The sequence below is a fragment of the Nannospalax galili genome, unplaced genomic scaffold (assembly GCF_000622305.1).
Source record: "Nannospalax galili isolate Female #2095 unplaced genomic scaffold, S.galili_v1.0 scaffold309, whole genome shotgun sequence".
NCBI lineage: Eukaryota > Metazoa > Chordata > Mammalia > Rodentia > Spalacidae > Nannospalax > Nannospalax galili.
The window spans coordinates 501,272-521,515 of record NW_008359589.1 but is presented as its reverse complement, the minus strand read 5'-3'; the positions used below and the strand labels follow the sequence as shown (position 1 = coordinate 521,515).

Below are 20,244 nucleotides of genomic sequence, written 5' to 3'. Positions count from 1 at the left end.
GCGCGCGTCGCCGGCCACCATGCTGTCCGGCTCCCCGGGCAGGACCCCGCCGGCGCCGTTCCCCAGCCCGCCGCCGCCCCCGGCCCAGCCGCCACCGCCGTTTCCCCAGTTCCACGTCAAATCCGGCCTGCAGATCCGAAAGAACGCCATCACCGACGACTACAAGGTCACCAGCCAGGTGCTGGGTCTGGGCATCAACGGGAAGGTCCTGCGGATCTTCGACAAGAGGACCCAGCAGAAATTCGCCCTCAAGGTGGGTCTGGCCGGGGCGGGAGCGCGGCGGGGCGCGGGCGGCGTGGGGCGGTGAGCGCTCGGGTCCGGGCGGCTTCCGGTCACCTCGCGCCTGGCCGCCGGACTTGGGAAGACTCGCGGGGACTCTGCCATCTTGGAGCGGGATCCAGCCGAACGCGACCGCTGGCTTCGGGACCGCTTCTGCTGACTTCAGCTGGTGTCCCAGAGACTGCTGCGGGTCTGGCGGCTCTTCGTCCTCCCTCCCTCTCCGTCTTGCTCCTTCCTTTCTTTCTGCGGGCACAAAAGGCCCATTACTCATTAAGTTGGTCGATCGGTCGGTTTGGAGAAGTTAGCTCCCGGAGGTTTACTTAACCTTGCTCCTTATTTGGGAGCCGGAATGTGATTCGGCTTCCTCTGGCCTCGCCAGCTCCGAGGTGCTGCGGTGGGGCGCGCCGGCGGGGGCCTGGAGACGCTGGGGACCCCGCGTCCAGCGCTTGTGGGGCCCTCGAGGCCGCTCCGCCTCCAGCGCCCGAGAGACCCCGGCGAGTCGTCTGCTCTTCCCCTTACTCCAATCTCTTCTAGTAAACCTAGTCTATGAGCCCAACTTGGCTCCGTGCTGATGCTGCAAACCCACTTGGGTTCTGGTCGACGGGCTTCACGGGAGGAAACGGTATTCGTGGGCTGGGGAAACCCACTGTCAGTCTGTCTGTTTCTGCCTCTTTCGGCTGTGGTAAGGGGAGAATGAAAATTTCAAGTGGTACCCAGTGAAATGTGAGCCAGGCATTCAGGCTCAGTATTTTCTTCTCATGAGGGTTTCATGCTACACCCTATCTTTAAAGGTCACACGTCAGGTTTCTTTCCCCGGGGTATCTTAACGACTGATTGGAGGAGAGATCTACTTCCCGTGTTGTATTTTTCCTTTCTCTGTCAACCCACACAGCTTGCTTGGTTTCAGTTATTACATACTAAACTCAGATGAGTTATGGGTGGGACTGTTGACATGTAGAGTCAAATGGAATAAAAACATGGTACTTTGTAGGGGTATTTTAAATTTCTAGGTTTTAAAACCTTTGTGAGATTTTATATATATACGTATATATATATGTATGTATATATGTGTATATATGTATATGTTTATATGTATATATGTGTGTGTATATATGTATATGTATATATATGTATATATATTTACATTTGCTGCTTTCACCCTCAATGTTAGGTTTGTTTTTTCTAAGCTTCTGCTGTGGGATCTTGGTTGTTACTTGGCCGTTGACTGTTTGGGAGGCAATTTATCAGTGTCTTGAATACTGCAGTATTTGTTCCTTTCACTTCCCTTTCCATATTCAGTGCAGTGAGGAAGGGAGTTTGGGTTGAATATGGCTCTGACCTTGGGGACTGGAGGTGAGCAAACAGTTTGACCATAGCTAACTGTATTGTTGAGGAAGTGACAGATGTTATTTCTGGGAGAGTTTTCTATCTTTTCTGAGATGCCATCTGCCTTTACCCATCAGCAGGCTGGGGCACTGGCTGTTCATTCTCTTGGATAGTTGAAACATAATATAAAGACTTCAGAAGAGAAGTTCTTCTCTGTATTCTGTTTAAATGAAAACATCCTCTAAAATGCTTTCAGCTGGCAATTAACAGAATTCTGGTGTAATTAGAAGAGAAGTTTGTATATTTTCCTTCTGTGAATAGTTTTGAAAGGGAAAAAAATCTAGGGGAAAAAAAAATCTAGCATGACTGCCTCATATCAGAGTCTGTTTTGACAGACAGCCTGTTCCCAGATCTCAGAGTTTGATTCAGCTGTTAAATTGTAGATTTCCCACACATCTTTGTGTTAAGATTTAATAATGGAGGAAAGAAGGAGCTGAGGCATTTGGAGAGTGGCAGCAGTGTCAACAGCACTTCCATATCTAAATATTGGCTAAGACATAATCACAGCCGTGGGGGAATCTGGTTAAAAGAAGCCTGTGTCTAGTGACATCTTGCATTTTTTTAAACTTTAGGTGCTGAGTAGTGAAATGACTTTCAAAACCAGAAGCTTTTTTTTTTTTTGATGAGAGGAGGATATGGTGGAATAGGCTGGATTGATGACGCCATGGAGAAGGTGCTGAGGAAAAAGGCAGATACCTGTGCTCTGCAGACTGCTGAGCTCATTCCTGGGGCTTAGGACAGATGTGGCCAGCAGCCTGGCTCTTATCGGGTTTTGGAAGTCTCCTGTCTTGTGGCTCTGAGAATTGATGGGATTTGATGACTGCCCAGAGACTATGCTCCTCGTTTGTGGCCTGGTGATTTCTTAATTCTGTTAAGTGAAATCAGTGCTTTTAAAGTGGTCCCAACTGGTCTGGCTGCTTTTCTCCCTCCTCTTTGCAAAGCTGCTGTTTAAATGCTTTTGGTGGGTGCTGTCACCTTGCCTCATTGTCCATCCTGCCATGTTCTGAGTCATGCATATACTTTCAGGGAGAGTTAGAAGGCAGTGGAAAGGTCGTCAGTATCGAACACCTTCATTTTGTAGATGAGAACACAAGGCCCAGAATGAAGGTATGACCTGCTCAAGGCAAGTGGTAACTCTCACTGTTCATTTGACACAGGGTTAGAACCCAGGTCTTCTCTGTTTCCTAGTCTCAGGTCTCAGGCCTCTCCCTACTTCCTGACTGAAGTGATATTGAGAGTTAGTTGCTGTTTCAAAGAGAGCTTCTCCAATCATTGGCCCCATTTGTTGGCCAGAGGTCAGTGGTATGTATATGCCACCTTCCAGCCACAATTACTAAGGTTGGGGAGACAGCTTCTAAACCAACTCAGGAGTTCCATGTGTTTTGAATCTGTAACAAGGTTATTATTTTTTAAAATTTTCCTTCCCCTCTTTAGGGAGTAGTGCTTGATACGAATTTTATTCTTTGTAGAAGAACATGGGGATTCTATTATTTCTTTGGTGGAGACATATAGTCTCAACCCATTTGTGTGTGAATTGTTTTCATCATGGGTTACTCAGCTGCTTTCTGCTTTACCATGTCATAGTGATGCTTAAGTATTAGCTTAACAAATTTAATTAAAGCCCATACTATTATTACACTCTGCTATACAATGCTGGTTAAGTGAAGCATGTGATTGCTTTACAAAATACAGAATGTTGTCATAACTTATCTCTGTTTATCTTTCCATTGCATAGACTAGAGGAAGCAAGATACTACAGTTTCTTTTCCCTTTCTCCAGTGTGCCTCCCTGGCTAGGTCATGTAGTGCCACTGCGATGTAGTTTCCTTTGGTGTCATGAAGGAAAGATGCTTAGAACCTCTCATAGTTGGTCTGGACACAGTTGGAGGGCAACATTAGAGCTCTGAATCCCCCAGTACAGACAATGTCCTCATTCTGTGTACCCACTGGAGAGATGACAGTGTGGCTGGCAGGGAGTAGTGTCTCAATTTGGAGTTTGCTGGATGGAAATATGAGGTGAGGAACGTCTCATGGATCAAGCCAGCCTCTTTAATAACCAGTATGGTTCCAGGTAGTTTACATTTACCATATGTTTAGTCCTATTGAGATTAGTGGTATTAGTGGCCTGTAAAATATTTGGGGTCAGAAAATCTATTTGGAGAAGGTAAAATTAACAAATATAGTATAGGGGACTACATTGTCAAATATGATAGTTATTATTCATGTATGGCTTTTAATATTGAAATTAAAGGAAAAATTTGTGCCACAATTTGAACAGTATAGAAGATTTTTCATCCTTGCAGACTACTGGACTTTACTGACTTGGGGGCTAAATTATGTGGTTAGAAATAGAGGGATTTTACTGAAGAGATATCTCAGTGGTTAAGAACACTGGCTGCTCTTACGAAGGACCTGGGTTTGATTCCCAGCACCCTCATGGAGTCTAACAACCATCCATAACTCCAGTTCCAGTAGATCTGACACCTTCTGACCCCCGTGGGCACTACATGATATAGGTGCACTTTCACACATGCAGAAAGTATACTCGACATAAAATTAAAAACAAACAAACAAAAAGAAATAGAGGGATTTTGAAAGAGGTATATCGGTGATGATCGAAGATGCCCAGGAAAACTTTGACTGGTAGCAGTGGAACCCTGCTGGGCCTCTGAGGAATGGTGGATCTGCTAGAAGTTGTGAAACTGGCAGAGGGTACAAGCGGGAGACTTAGCAGGTTACAGCCAGTGGGGCTAGTGGCTTAGAACTGAAAGAATTGAACCTCACCTGCTTTTTTTTTGGTGGTGGGGGAGTATGGGCTTGAGGGTGTTATAAAGGTTAGGAGTCACTGAAATTGGGGTTTGTGCACTTTTTGAGGGGGAGGGCTTAGTTTCTGTCCTTAGAGAACATCTTCCTTTTTTTGGAAGAAGAGCCAGGCAAGTCACTCTGGCTTGGTCCTGACTTCATTCACTACTGAAGCAGGGCTCTGGCCCTTTCTGATGCAGGATTATAAGTGGATCAGTAAATGATCCTTTTTTACTTGTGAATTCAGTGCTTTGACAGAATTTGAAAATACTCTAGTTAAAACTATGGTTCACTGGCTGAAAGGAGGGGAGTGAAAAACCATCCTAGGGCCTCAGAGCCACATATTAATGAGAGCCTGGGAAACAAAGGGCTATTTTGGAGGATGAATACATGAGTATTCATTGTTAGAAAGGTAAGGAGTTGGGGGTGTCATTAGTTGAGCAGGTGCTAGGTTTGGGAATAGGGTTGAGAGGATCCCATCCTCAGGCTTGATGAGGCAACTTAACCTCTGGACAAATCCTGGGGTTGGGAGTGGGGTCAAACTCCTGTTACCTACAGGACCCAGGGACGTGAGGGTGTCTGTGCCAGAGGAAATGCCATCCAAGGTGGGGAAGAGCAGTGTCAGCATCTGTGTCTGAGTGGTTTCACAGTACCTGCGCAGCCCTGCCTTGTCTGAAACCATTACTCTCTAGTGGTTTGAAATCTGTGACACAGCAAGCCATTCTTTCTTACCTTCTCTCCTGCTTTCCACCTCCCAGAGATCGTGTTGAGGCCTCATTTCTCCCTCTTCTTTTTGTGGTGGTCCAGTGTCTTGAAGGGAGGTTGGTAGGGCAGAATTATTTGCAGGGCCTGTAGCTCCTCTTGGTAATGGAGAAATGGATATTCTCTGGTTGTCTTTGTTGCCTCTTCCATCCTATTGAGGAAGAGGCTGGGTGGTTGCAGAAAAGTTGAATGGTGTGTCCCAGTCTTGCTTCGTTGTGGCACCAGAGCCACATGCTGGGACCTAATTCCCTGGAACCTGTGCTTGGTCTGGGTTTCTTGAGTTCTTTGGTTATCATCAGGAGGAGGTAATCCTGGTACTGAAGACCTGGCAGCTTAAAACTCAGCTCTACTCTCTTAACAAGTAGCTTTCCACATAGTTCCCTTTGTAAATGGGGGCGTTGGTAAGGAAAAAGGGCCCTACCAGAATATTCAACATTATGTATACCAGGAATATAACCCAGTGAGATTGTCGTACTTTTTTTCCTCATCAGGAGTGATACTTACTAGGATCTGTAAGACTGACATTTCATATTTTGAGGTAAGTTTATATATAAGTACAGAGATGCATAAATAGAAATGAGCCTGTTTTGGGGAGTTTAATGTGCTAAACAAGGAAGCAAAAAACCAAAACTAAACAGTAATAGCAACAAAAAACCACCCCAACCCCCAAATGATCTAGTTTTTGTGCCCTGCTAATTTTATGGCATTGAGTAGGTCAGTTAAATTTCCTCTGCTTCACTGTCCACATCAAAGAGTTAGGCTCCAGCTGCCACTAAGCACTGGTAGTGTGGGGTGGCAGAAGAGGCTGTGCTGGAGGCCAGAGACCAAGGGCAGGCTGGATACTTCCTCTCTGTCGAATGGTCGCAGTACCTGGGCCAGTGTGGATGTCCTTTTCATAGATGTGATATGTCTAGTTAATTAATAATCCTTACTTACAAACTTTTTTTGTACACATGAAGACTTAGAAAGTATTCTATGTAGCTGCTTAGCAGAGAGGATAGGTTGTCTTCTCTTACCTTGAAATTAGAAAAATCTTAGTGTTGCGGTGGTGCAGGGTAGAGGAGGAATCCTTTATTTTCCCTACCCTAAACTCCTTCGCCATTCAGAGTCATGGAGTATTTGAAAGCCACTGTGATTGACTGTGCAGGCTGTACCCTACAATGGGGGACCTGAGTCGGGGTGTCTGCTCCAGTCACTGCACCATAATAGCCTTTGCTTTATTTAGCATGGGACTTCATTCACTCAAAGGAGTGCCCTTAATTCATCTACAGTCAGAGTTATGAGCAAGGAGCTGTTTCTGAGCTAAGGGGACTGATTCCTATGACTGATGAGGATTTCCATGCAGGTCCACTGACCCCTCAGAGAGGGCTAGAGTCTGAGGAAGCAAGTGGAGAAGGGCTTATCTAGAGGTGTGTGCCTTTTTCCGCCTTCTTGCCTGCTGCAGGCAAGAGCAGTGGTTTCAGCCCAGGAGACATGCATAGTGGGATTTTGTGTGCTGTGCTGTCCTGATTTGGTTGTAGAAGGAGCAAGGGGACAGGGAAGGGATCATAAGATTGGGCTTGGTTTCTGGCATTGTAGAAGTCTTGGAGACTATAATGTGATCCAGTAAACACCTCTGTGTGCCAACTGGGAGGTGGCTGAGCCTGGGACATAGCCTCAAGGTCAATGTCTGTTTGTATGGGATGTTCCTCTCAGAGATCAAAAAAGCTGCATGCTCATTCCCCTGGGAATTTGAACTCTCCAGAAGGGCATGTGATAGGGCATCTTATTCTTGAGGGAGGTCTTCAGGCATCTCCTGGTCAGTTCCAGTTTGCACACATCTGGGAGGTGAGAGGGGTGACCAAAGGTGATAGTTCTGTGGCTACCTGTTATAAGCTTCTGCCTCATAGAAGATGAGGGGATAGGGGAAATTGTTCTGTTGATGCCTTCTCTCTGGCTTAGTTCCATGGTGAGTCTTCCTTTGACTCTGACATAAAGGTGACATCCTTGTCCTGGGGGAGTGAGGGCACTCGTAGGAGACTTGGTGACTATTGTGCTGATTCCTGCTTCTTCTCTTGGGGTTCCTTACTCTTCCTGTTCTTTTTGGGAGGTGATTGAGTTGGCCCCTTCACTGCTATCTTATATCCATTTTGTTAGGAGCCTCCCAGACCACACCGGCAATTTACAGCCTGGTCTCAGGGCTGTTATTCAGCCCCTCTGTCTTAGTGGCTAAAAATAAACTTGTCACGGCTGCAGTTTTCTCTTCATAGCCAGGCCCTGGTTTATCTGTCCCAGGTATGTCCCACACACTGAATGGTTTCCATTTTTCACCTATTCCCTCCCTTTGTGCCCTTTTCCCTTCTAGCCTGAGCTTGGTGGGCAGTTTGGGTCAAATCTCTGTCCATACCACCATAGCACATAGGATGATGACCTGTGGCTGTGGCTTTTCCAGGCATCTTGATTCACTTGGACAAAGGCTTTAAGGAGCTGCCTTGCTTATTCCTCAGGCAGGAGAGGGTCAGACACAGGAGAACAGGCAAGGTTTTAGATAGTTAGGCCTTCTGTTATGCTTACCTCCAGCTCTGCTTCCTCTTAGCTCTGCATCTTTACCAGAGGATATGTGGGAAATCTACACCCAATCCTTGCTCTCACTGACCTGGGACCCAGTGTGCTACCTGTTTGTCTTCCTGTCCTGTTCCTAAGTTACATTCTCCATCTCACAGAGTGGGGCTTTGAGTTACTACATTCTAAAGTATTGACTTCCAAGAGTAACTGGGCCCTGGCTTTCTGAGTGCCTTCTTCCTGAGCTGGGCAGGCTAAAAGGTGGCCATAAAAAGCATAGGTATCTTTTACCCGTTGACTACAGGGGCAGAAGTATTCATTTGTGTCTGTTGTAGTATATTTTCTTCCTCTATTACTGGGAGATTCTGGAGATCTGAGGAGCAAGATGAGGGAGGGGTGCAAGTCTCCTCAGCTGGAGATACTGGGCAGAATATTTCCTTCACTTCCACTTTGGCATTTTCTCAGTGTTCTAGTTTTTGGACAGGTGTTGGTTGGTACTAATCATGGCTCAGGTCCATAGCCTATGTCTTTTTGGAATTAAGGTTATTTGGGAGAATAAGGTAAGTGGTTGAGTGATAGGAGCCAAGAGTTAGGACTTAAGGAGCCCTCTGCCTCAGTGGAGTTACCTATCCAGATCATGTGTCACTGACTCTGATCTGTTGTCCACTAAGGCCTCACTTCCTCTAGAGGGAACAACTTATCTGCTAAGGCCCATTGGCCTCTAGAGGGGAGGAGTTGGGTGTATTTGGTAAGAGTTTATTTTTAACTGTGACAGAAGGAGCCCCTGTCCTTAGAATAGCATATCTTCTCTCGTCTTTCCCATCCTGGTCTTCTTCCTTGGCCTCTAATTCTTAGGAGAAGGCTAATGTGATTCTAAGGACCAGCCTTTGCAAGAGCCAAGAAGGGTAGACTCTAAAGGAAAAGCCTGAAGATTGCTGGTCATGCTTGGCTTCTGTAGAGTACAGTGTGTCTTGCTGGGGGAGTAGAGAGGTGACTAGGGCCATGTGGGGAAGGAACTCAGACTGTCCTGTGAATGTAGGTGGCCTGGTGGAGACGACACATGCCCTAGAGTGATACTAGAGAGGCTAGGCTGGCAAGGGGTTATCTCATGCCTTTCTTCCCTCCTCCCTGCTGGCATCTAGTCTGCTGGAACAAATGGTGTAATAACCTGTTAATGCTTACTACAGAAAAGCTTGTGGTGTCTGTCATCTCCTCAGACTGTCAGGTTCACAAGTACCACATGCTGTCCAACAGAGCCTGCCAGTGATTCTTAGTGACCTCATCCTCTTCTCTTCTTCTGTACTGCTAGAGAGGAGGAGTGGCAGTACCCTACCTCTCTTGGATCTCACACCGTACTGACATCATGAACTTGATTACCTTGGCTCTGATTCCTTGAAAGAAAATAAGCTGGGGTTTGAGGTGTAATCAGAGAAGGAAGGAATAGATGATAAAGAATATGGTGGACAGTAAAAACACAAGACCAGCTTTGAGAATGGTCAGCGGTGGGATGGTCTTTCCCTTCAGTTCTTTAATGTGCCCTGAGGGAATTAGTTCACTTGATGCCTAGCTTTGAACATGTAGCTTTGCAGGTAGGTTTCTTCTCTTGCTAAGTATATGACTTATCCAGATGCTTCCCAGGTCTGGCTCTAATCAGTTTTCCTGGATATATGCTTTTTCTTTTTTTGCCCTCCCCTATTCCATTGCATCTGTCCATCAGATTCTTCTTTGTCCTTCTTCTCCCCACTCGGTCTATACCAACTTGTTCTGTCCCATACAAAAACTTGCCTTGCATGAAGTCTTTTAGGCTCAAGTGAGTCCTGAGGCTGAGGTATAGCTCAGAAGCAGAGTACCACTTATTTTTGTATTATCTCATTAATTAAATAACCTTTTAAATTTACTTATTGTGTGTGTTGTATATCTGCTGTGGGTGCAGGAATGCCAAGGCATGGCTGTGGAGGTCAGAGGGTAACTTTTGGGAGTACATTCTCTCCTTTCACCATCTTGGTTCCTTGTATCAAACTCAAGTCCTCAGGCTCAGTAACAAATGCATTTATCTACTGAGACATCTCATTAGCTACATCTTTAATTTCAACATAGTAACTTGATGCCCTTTGTTCTAGTTAGCTTTCTGTTGCTGTTGATTAAAAACAAAAACCAACTGACCAAAAGCAACTTGGAGAGGAAAGGGTCCAACCTTGAGGGACGGCAGACAGGAGCCAAAGCAGAGATAATGGAGGACCACTGCTTACTGCGCTCCCCTGGCTTGTTTTCTTAGCTATCCTCCTTATACAGCCTAGGTCCACCTCCCCAGGGATAGCACTGCCCACAGTGGGTTGGGCCCTCCCACATCATTTAACAATCAAGAACATGCCCAGTGGACATGTTCATCAGGTCAGTCTGATGGAGAAATTCCTTAGCTGAAGCTCCCTCTTCCTACGTGTCTCTAGTTTGTCAACCTTGCAGAAACTAACCAGCACAATTAATCTCTTGTCAAGTTGACACACAAACTTGTTAGTATTAAACCACAGCCTTGCCTTTCTTTTTTTCCCCAGGATCTTATGTTAATATCGTAATGTAGAATATAGTCCAACCTTACAAGTCCCATAATCTTTAAAAATTCCATTGAAAGTCCAAATTCTCTTTAAAAATCTAAAATCTCTTAACTGTGGGCATCTGTAAAATAAAAACAGGTTAAATACTTATTTCAAGAGGGAAGAAACTGGGCTTAGACTGTTCTAGTTTGCTTCTCCATTGCTGAGAAAAAACACTGACCAACACCAGTGTATTAGTCACGTTTCTGTTGCCATGATAAAAACACTGGCCAAAGCAATTTACAGAAGGAAGAGTTTATTTGAGCTTACAGTTCCAGGGGAATTACAGTCCAACATGACAGGGAGGCATGCAGACAGGGAGGCATAGCATGGCGGCAGAGGTGGCTGGAAGAGGAGCAGCGGAAGCTAAGCTCTACACCTTCCAGCAGGCACAGGAAACAAAGCAACTGGAGATCAGGCAAGGCTTAAGAACTCTATAAAACCATCCCCGGTGATGTGCTTCCTCCAGGATAGCCACACCTTCTAAGACCTCCCAAAACAGCGCCACCATCTGGGGACAAAATGTCCAAATACTCGGAGCCTATGGGGGATGTTTTCATTCAAACCACCACAACCAGCTTGGGGAAAAAAGGGTTTATTTCACCTTCAACTTACAGTTCATCATGGAGAACCAGGACAGTAGTTCAGGGTAGGAACTGAAGCACAAACCATGAAGGTACGCTGCCTCTTGGCTCGCTCCTCTGCCCAGTGCTTAGTCTGCTTTCTTATACAACACAGTCCAACCTGTCCAGGGGTGGAACTGCCCACAATGGGCTGGACCCTCCCACATCTCTTAACAATCAAGAAAATGCTCCAGTCCAATGGAGGAAATTCCCCAGTTGAGGGTCCCTTCACCCAGATGTGTCAGGTTGACAACTGAAGCTGTCCAACACACACAAAACCAGAATCCAGCAGTGTAGCTCAGTGTCTGACATCTGGGATCCACTCAATTTTCTGGGCTCCAAAAGACTTGAGTAGCTTCACTTCTCTGTCTCTACTGTCCACAACACATGCAGCTTGTATCCTAGGCTCAGGCTGCTTCTGCTCCACACCTACCACCGTCCTTGGTGGTCATCTTATGACCTGTGCACTTTCACCAATGGCTTCCTGACCTTTCTGCAGAGACTCCAACCTTGCCAAATGGCGCCACACTTCAGTTTCTTTCCATGACCCTGTTATTTCTTCAAAACCAGTACCAGGTGTGAGATTCTTACACATTTCCAAGTTTGGCTATAAGCCTTGGTCTGCTCTGGACCATAGTTTCTGTGTGCTGATCCTGAGGAGATACCCAGAAGATCTCACTTCAGTGATGCTGCTCTCTTACAATCAGTGGATTTTTCAGCCATTGGAAGGTTTTACTTCCAAAAATTCTTAATTCAGAATATATCACGGAAATAGCCCTGATAGTCTCTGCTTTCACAAGCCAGACCTCCACTACCTGCATTTCTCTCAGCATTCTTATCTTCCAGGCTCCCACAGAATGGCCCATTAAGCACTGAGTGCTCAATGGCTTTTCAGGCCAAAGCTCCAAAATCCTTCCACAATCCCCCCAAAGAACAATGTGCTCAGGTCTGCCACAGCAACAATTCCAACTCATGGGGCCACTTACCTTCATCTCTAACACCCTGCACAGGAAAGACCCTGAGCGATCTGGCTTCTAACCCTGCCCTTGTGGTCCTGAACATGTCCTAGAACCTGTCTGGAGTTCACTCAGTTTCTTCATTGTAAATTGGAAGGATCAGACTAGACCTGACAAGACTGCTGGGAAATGACCTGATGCTGGGAGGAGATGCTCACCCTGGGTCCTGAGGAAAGAGCCTGTAGAGAGCTGTCCTCTACCAGTTGATGCAATATTTTTATTCATTCATCCATTGTTTTTAAATATTTATTTTCTTCTTTGCCACCTCCTGTCTGATTGGCTGTCAGGGGGCCCAGATGGCAGGATTAGCCTGGAGTGGAAAAATAGCCTTTGTCATCCTCTTGGGTTTGCACCTTCAGTATCCCTGCCGTTTGAGATGAGAGGAATTAGAGGTTTGAAGGCTTTGGTTTTTTTTTTTTTTTTTTTTTTTTTTTTGTTGTTGTTGTTGCTGTTAGCAGCAGATCCTGCCTTTCTTAAGTAGGGTTTGTCATAGGGTATCCTCCATTCCCCTGAGATACAGAACTTGCTACTTAAGAAAATTAATTAGGGCTGGTATGATGGTCAGTGGGTAAAGGGACCTGCCACCAAGCCTCAATCTCCAGGACTCTCATGGTAGAAAGAACTTATTCTTGCAAGTTGTCCTCTGGCCTCCACATGTGCTGTGTGTGCTCACCTGCCTCCTCTCCCCCAGTAAATGTTATTTTTTTTTTTTTTTAAGAAAAAGAAGGAGCAGTGCCAAGAATGATTTTTGCAGCTTCCCTTTGGAAAGATCAGAGCTGCAGACTGGCTTTGATACATATAGAAATCTGCCATTCAGACCCCTGTTGGAAGCTCAGTTGCTCTGGAATATCTTGGATTAATAACAGGTTCTTATGGAACAGGTGTGGTGTGTCAGGCAGTGCAGTTGATGTATATGTACATCCTTATTAATCCTTGGAATTGTGAATGAAAAGTTTCTAGAAAAATTCTACATCTTGAACTGAGCTTCCTGTAAGACTGACCAACTGATTAGCATTTCAGTGACTGGAGAGTTTGAAATGTTGCAGATTTAGAGCCTATTTACAATGGTCTTAGGCCATATTTAGCTGTAAATAGCCACTTCTTTCTGCCTTTGTTTCTGACTTAACATCTTGTGACTAACAGAATTAAAAAAAAATTTATTATTTTTATTTTATGTGTATGCGTGTATTGCCTGCATGTAGGTAAGTGCATCGTGTCATGCAATGTCTGAGGAGGACAGAAGAGGCTGTCAGATCCCCTGGAACTGGAGTTATGGACATGTGGGTGCTGGGATTCAAACCCGTGTCTTCTGCAAGAACAACCAGTGTTCTAACCGCTGAGCCATCTCTCCAGCCCCAACTAATAGAATTTTTAACTTAACATAGAAATAGTTCCCACAAACTAAAAGACTAAGAATGTCGTCAGATAGCATCTGAGACCTATAGTAGAATTCCCCCTACTTTACTATGACTCTCCTACTGAATGTATTCACCAATGTTGATTTACAACTTTCTTTGTTCTGTTGCTATCAGAAGTCCACGAAATTGCTACCTTATTGGAACATGGTATTTAGGGGAAATGTAAATCTGTGTTCCTGGGCTATGATCACTCATATTTGGCTTCAGAATAAACCATCTCTTTTATTCCTTTGAGGTAAGAGCTGTTTATTTTGTCAAATCAATGTGATACTTCAAAGTAAAATTTTTTTTTTTTTTAACAGAAGAGGAAACATGTTCCAAATAATTCATACATTAGCAATTATTGCACACCATCTAAGTGCTAAGTATTGTTTTGGGCTCCCAGGATATATCAGCATATAAAATAGACAAAAATCCAATTTCATGTGCAGGAGGCTTGTGTTCTTAAGACAGAACACAGTTAAATGGCACAGTTTGTCAGATGGTGATAGGTAGAAAGGAGAAAATAAGGGTAGGAAGGAGTCTCTGAAATGCCAGGAGTGTGTGCGCATTATAATTTTAATTAGTAGATTAGGGAATGCTTCCCTCAGGAGGTGACTTGTGTAAACCTCTGAGGCACATACTTGGTGGGAGGGGATGCATCAGGCAGAAGCAATAGCATCACCAGAGGCTATAGGTGATGAAAATGTCTAACCCAGATTTTTTTTCCCTCTTTATATCAGATAAAGTTTCACTCTGTAGGTCAAGCTGGCCTCCAAGTCATAGTCTTCCTTGTTTCGGCCTTCAAAGTGCTGAGATAAGTGTGCGCTGCCATGCCAGACTATGAGAAGGCCTAACTCTAAAACCCAGTGTTTGATTGTTCACAGTGCTGCCTCTCTAGTAGTTCTTCCATAGCCCCTTATAATTCAGAATGTGGGTACCCAGCAGTTAATGTTTTATTGTTTGATATTCATGGAATGGCTATTTATACAAATAGCTACAATGTTAAGATTAGTAGGGCCTCTTTGGGAATTTACAGTTTTATCCTGTGTGTATAAAATGAATGAAAAAAGATACCACCACCCTAACCTGCCCTCCAAACCAGATTGTGTCTTTTCTGGCATTTTCTTGTTTGTTCCTTATAAACCAGGTGGTCTGATACTTAATTTTATTAACAGATCCAAGGAAAGATTCAGGGAGATAGTGGCAGAGACAGGGCAACGGGGTGACTATAAAGGATGCAGGGACACATGGTACGCTCTTGAAGGCAGGGCTCGTGGAGGATGGCATTACTGTGTGGGGCAGCCCAGGCCACTGCATGAATACACCCGAGACACACCCATGGGAGGGTACAAGCATAGTATAAGCAGCAGCATGGTTTCCAAAAGTGGGTGAGACTGCCTGACTTCCCTTCTTTTATCGGCCAAGGAGATAGAGGTGATATCTCCCCAGGAAGCTTTCTGGTCATAGGAATGCTTGGGAGCTGGTGTTAGCTGACTGTTCTGCAAAGTTGGAGAGGAGAGTAGAAGCTGGTAAGGAAGGTGGGCTGAAGTTGTGGCAGAGGTTTTTCCTCCTCTTTGGGGCCCTCAGAGTACTCCTCTCTCACTCAGGATGATCAAGTTCTTGTGTTTAGTCTCCTATGTGGAGGAGCAGGCAGACAGAAGCTCCAGCTGTGGTCACCTCGGCTTCCCATTGAGCAGAAGGCAGGGCTGGGGAAGGAAGGTCTGTCAGTGCAGATGGCAAAGTGAAGCAATAGGTTGGGTCTGTTTTTTCCTGAGCCTGCTCTATGACAAAGGAAGTTGCAACATTTTTTTTCTCTTTTTATAATACGAAGAAGGGGAAAAAAACCCATCTTCCACTAAGTTTCAGAAAAAGTACCTGGTCTTTGATGGATGATTTACTATCACCTCTAGTATTTCCCTTATGTAGTCCTTTTTGGCCTGTCTTCCTCATCTGTACCTTCCAACATTCTTTTTTAAAAAATATTTTATGTGCATGTATGTAATGCTTGCATGTATGTAAGTGTACCCGTGTTTGTGCAGTGCCTACGGAGATCAGAAGAGGGCATTGGATTCCCTGGAACCAGAGTTACAGACAGTTGTTAGCCACCATGTGTGTTGGGAACTGAACGCTAGGCCTCTGGAAGAGCAGCCAGTGTTCTTAACTGCTGAGCCATCTCTCTAGCCCCCCTTTCAGCCTTCTTCTCAAAGAGATTGTCTCTGCAGTAGGCTAACTGTGTCTCTAGAGAGGTTAAGTGGTCATGACTTGGACTGAAGAAGGTACCTTATCTGGCTTTCCAGGCCAGATGTGTCTGTTGCACCAGCATATACCTGGAAGGTTGCTGGCTTTTCTTGGATACTAAGAGCTGTTTGAGTAGAACAAGTGGGGCCTGGTGCCCACCTGGAGCTTCTTCCTGCCACTTGGGTCTGTGTTCATTTAGAATTCCATAAGGTTGAAGCAGTTCTTGTTTCTCAACTCAGATAACCCCACCTTGTTGGTAAATTTGGACTGTGTGTTTAGGCAGAAGCTGGGGAAAAGGGATCAAAATCTGTGAGGCAGAAATCAAGACTTGATTACCCATGTTAATCTAAAGTCTTCTGTAATGTTTGAATGTAGAGATTTATATATATATAATTATTTTACGATTTATGATTTAAAATTTATGTGTATGTATAACTGTCTGCCGTGTATGTGGGTTGCCCATAGAGGCCAGAGGAACATGCCAGACCCCTTGAAGCTGAAGTTAGAGGTAGTTAAGTACTGCTTGATGTGGGTGCTGGGAATCAAACTTGGGTCCTCTGGAAGAGCAGCAAGTACTCTTAACTGCTGAGCCATCTCTCCAGCTCTGTAATATATTTTGATGAAAACTTTGAGATTTGGAAAAGTCATAGAACTTACTGACTTCCTATATTTCTTTGGTCAGATTAATTTCCTTTCTTTTGGTTTTTGTACTTCAACACAGACCAAAAGTTCTAGTAGAGTCCAGCTTTGAGACTCAGCTTTAGTTGAGTAAGGATGTTCTAGGTCATCCCTGGGAATGAATGGTAGGAGGCTGGACTGCCCAGGACAGCTGTCAGCTGCTAGTGTTAATTGTGTTCTGAGGAAGAAAAAAGTTAAGTCTTTTAGGGTGAGGAATTTTGACCCTGCTCTTTGTTCCCTGTACTTGTTGCTTCAGGTACTGGGGACACACAGCTTCTACTTTCTTGCTGTTTGCTTTGAAGACAGTCATCCTGTAGTCAGGCTGGAGAGGAGTGCAAGGAGTAGGGGCAGAATTTTTTCCCTCTGGATTCTGTAGTGAGTACATAAGCCCTAGTCTGAAGAAGCCATCCTGGTCAATATGAGAGCCACTAGCTACACGTAGTTATTTAATACTGAAATTAAGTAAGACCTAACCTTTAATCCCTCAGTAGCCCTACTTGCATTCCCAGTGCTCTTTAGTTGGCTGGTGGCCACTGAACTGTGGAACACAGAGAACACCCTGTCATCCCAGAACATTCCTTTAGTGCAGGGTTCTGACATACTCATTCAATATTCTAGGATAGATTAATCTGAACTGGAAGGGCACTTGTGGAAGGGCATAAGGAGGTAAGCAGGCAAATAGAAGTCAATCACTTAAAAAGTATGTTTTCAAAGCATTTAGTTTGTCTAGTGCAGACAGCATCCTAACACACAGATGCTTATCTACTAGCCTTGTGGCTCCTAACCCAAAAGTGACCTCAGATTCACTTGTGGGTAACATTTGAAGGCATAGCTTTCTGGGCAACTCTCCTATGCTTTGCGTCTTGGACTCTGTAGTGATAGTATTCAGGAGTGTTTCTCTTTTTGATCTTTTTGAGATAGGGTCTTTCAGTAACCCCAGCTGGTCTGGAACTCACTATGTAGACCAGATTGGCCTGGAACTCACAAAGATCCACTTGCCTCTGCCTCCTGAGTGCTAGGATTGAAGGCATGCGCTACCACACCTGGCTGAGTGTGTCTTTTTTAAAATTAAAATTTAAAGTTACAGTACAAAGTAATAGGATTCATTGTAGTATTGCATTTTCTTTAGTTTTTAAACTTCATGTGTGTGCGCGTGTGTGCATCCCATGGTGCACATGTGGAAGTACATGCAGGAAGCAGAGAGAGAAATTGGAAGTGGGCAAGGCTATATATATATTTTCTTTTTTTTAAATTTTTATTTATATATTTATTATTTATTATTTTTGTTTTATGTGTATGTGTGTATTGCCTGCATGTAGGTAAGTGCACCCGTGTCATGCAATGCCCATGGAGGACAAAAGAGGCTGTCAGATCCCCTAGAACTGTAGTTATAGACAGTTGTTAGCTGCCATGTGGGTTCTGGGATTCGAACCCAGGTCTTCTTCAAGAATAACCAGTGTTCTTAACTGCTGAGCCATCTCTCCAGCCCCAGGCTATATATTTTTAAAGTCCACTCTAGTGACATGCTTCCTCCAGCAAGGCTGTGCCTCCTAAACCTCTGCAAACAGCTCCACCAACTGGGGATCAAGTGTTCAAATACTTGGAGCGGATATGAGACATTTTCATTCAAACCACCACACACAGCAAGTGCCTTTACATGTTGAACCATCTTGCCAGCCCACATTATAGCATTTTCACACAGATGTCATTATATATTGTTCTCTCCCCACTCCTAGGAATGTGTATTTTTTAGTATATTTCCAAATGAGAATTGCTTGAGTCTGGCAATCACCCATCTGTCTAGTCTTTCAGTTTCTTCTAGTGACAGGAATTTTATATTGTTATAATTCAGTACTTACTGAGTAAAAAGTTTGGCTTCCCAATCTTATAAAAATCCTTTGGTGCTCCTGTCCTTCAGACCCTTGCAAAACACATCACCTCTTGTGTTTAGCTTCAGCAGATACTCAAGCATGCTGTAGTGTGGACCCTGTTACCACCTGGAGTCAAGGCACATTTTCAGGGAGCCTCAGGGGCTCTGGGGAGAGGTAGAGACATGGCATCATTCCCAGGATCCTTCTGTCAGTCTTGGCTGAGAGACTGAGTAGAGTTCAGAATCTCAGTATAAGAGTCCCAATCGTGGGAGCTGGAAAGATGACTCAGTGGTTAAGAGCACTGGCTGCTCTTGCAGAGAACCCTGGTTCAATTCCCAGCACCCACATGGCAGCTAACAGCCGTCCTTAACTCCAGTTCCAGGGGATCCAATGCCCTGTTCTGACCTCTGCGGGCATTGTATGACACGGGTACATTTACATGCATGCAGGCAATATATTCATACACATAAAAGAAAAATATTAAATATATTTTTAAAAAGAGTCCCAATCAGTGACTACTGGTATGGCCCAGGTACCTTTCATCTCTCTGTATCCTGCTGCTGTTTCTCTGTATGATTAGTACACACTCTCAAGGACATCCACCCGGTTTCCCTGAGTCCTCGAGGAACTCAGCCGTCCATATGGGTTCTGTTGAGAAATCTTCCGCCCCCTACCGCCTTACTTACTTCTTAAATCTGGCATTTAAACAAACAGGGTTTGACTCCCTTCCCCACCCCACTCTTCTAGGCAGTTGCTCTTCACCTCATGCGTGCAGAAACTTCTTTATTTGCTCTTTGTGCCTCCCAGTGCTTATCCTTTGTATCCTTTTTGTTGGGATTTTATTCATCCTCTGAGGCTTATGTAAGAATTTACTTGCCAACACTCTCATTCCAGGCAAACCAATGTAGGTGGACTAGTGGCAGTTGATCCTGTCTGTGTGGCAGGCGTGAACTTGAATTAAACCACCTCCACCTCCTTCCAATTAGAGTGAGCTTCTTGAGGATAAGTACTGTGGCTTGATGTTTGGTATATACCCTGTAGGCGCTCCCTGAGGTGCAGTGATACCCCACGAGTGGATCCGTGCTGTGCTTCTTTGTTCTTTTGGGGGTTTTGATGAAGCTGTCCTAGGAGAACTTGAGCCCCTTGCTCGAACCAACATCCTTACCCTTAGCAGCCAGGAGCTTCAATGAGGGCAGTGCTGTAGCAGCTGATAATTAACTAGCAGCATGTGAGGCCTGGGTGCCTTAGAGGCAAAACTGGTTTTTAAATAATGTAATGTTTTAAATCAAGTGTTAAATTGTCAGCTTCAGAAGCAACTACTTCTAACACAGTCCCACCCAGTTATAGTGATAATTGTATGATTGAATGAAGCCAAAGAATTCTCCCTAGCCTTGAGAAGAGTGGAGGGGAAGGAGTCTGGGCAGGTGTTGACAGGAGCTGCAAGGGACCTTGATTTTACTCTCTGGGGTAGGGCTTCTTGGGGGAATTGGAAAGTGCTTCAGAGAAAGGTTGTTAGCATTCATTTCAAGTCCAGTGTCTCTCAGGTTGGACTAATTTTGTTGAGCGGGCAAGAAGAGAATTTGGAAAGAGAGGATAGGAATAAACTCTGACCTCTATCCTAATGTGATAAAGCACATAAAAGTATTTTTATTTTGAAATAGAGCTCCCTCAGTACTGTCTGGTGATACCTCATGTTGTTTTCTTCTGATGCTTCTGGGGTGGTAGGGGAGGGAGGGCTAATGTGAGGCTTCCTCCCTTGTTGGTCAGCACAGAGCCGGAGGAATTCCCCAGGCCTCTTGATGGTGCCCAGACACTAACCACAACCAGCAGCAGCAGGTGTTCTGAGAAATGCATGTGCCAAGAATAGTCTGAACCTCCAGAGAAGAGTAGCCAACTCAAGAGGCACATCCTGTATGCTTGGTGGTGCTTTAGAGTGCTCTGCTCCGTGTGTGTGTGTGTGTGTGTGTGTGTGTGTGTGTGTGTGTGTGTATGCATGTATGGTGTCTGCTCTTGGGGAGGGGGTGTGGCAGAACAGAGACCCGGGGGGGGGGTCTGATA

At 44.9% G+C, this 20,244-nt stretch overlaps 1 protein-coding gene across 1 annotated transcript in view; it reads left to right on the top strand.

Moving 5' to 3' along the window:
- Positions 1 to 6: 6 nt before the first annotated feature.
- The window catches only part of Mapkapk2 (MAPK activated protein kinase 2), a 46,655-nt gene continuing 26,417 nt past the window's right edge, over positions 7 to 20,244 (top strand). Inside the window, exon 1 of the mRNA XM_008823285.3 lies at positions 7 to 253. Coding sequence (XP_008821507.1) covers positions 20 to 253 — 234 coding nt within the window. The 5' untranslated portion in view covers positions 7 to 19. The remainder of the gene's footprint in view (positions 254 to 20,244) is intronic.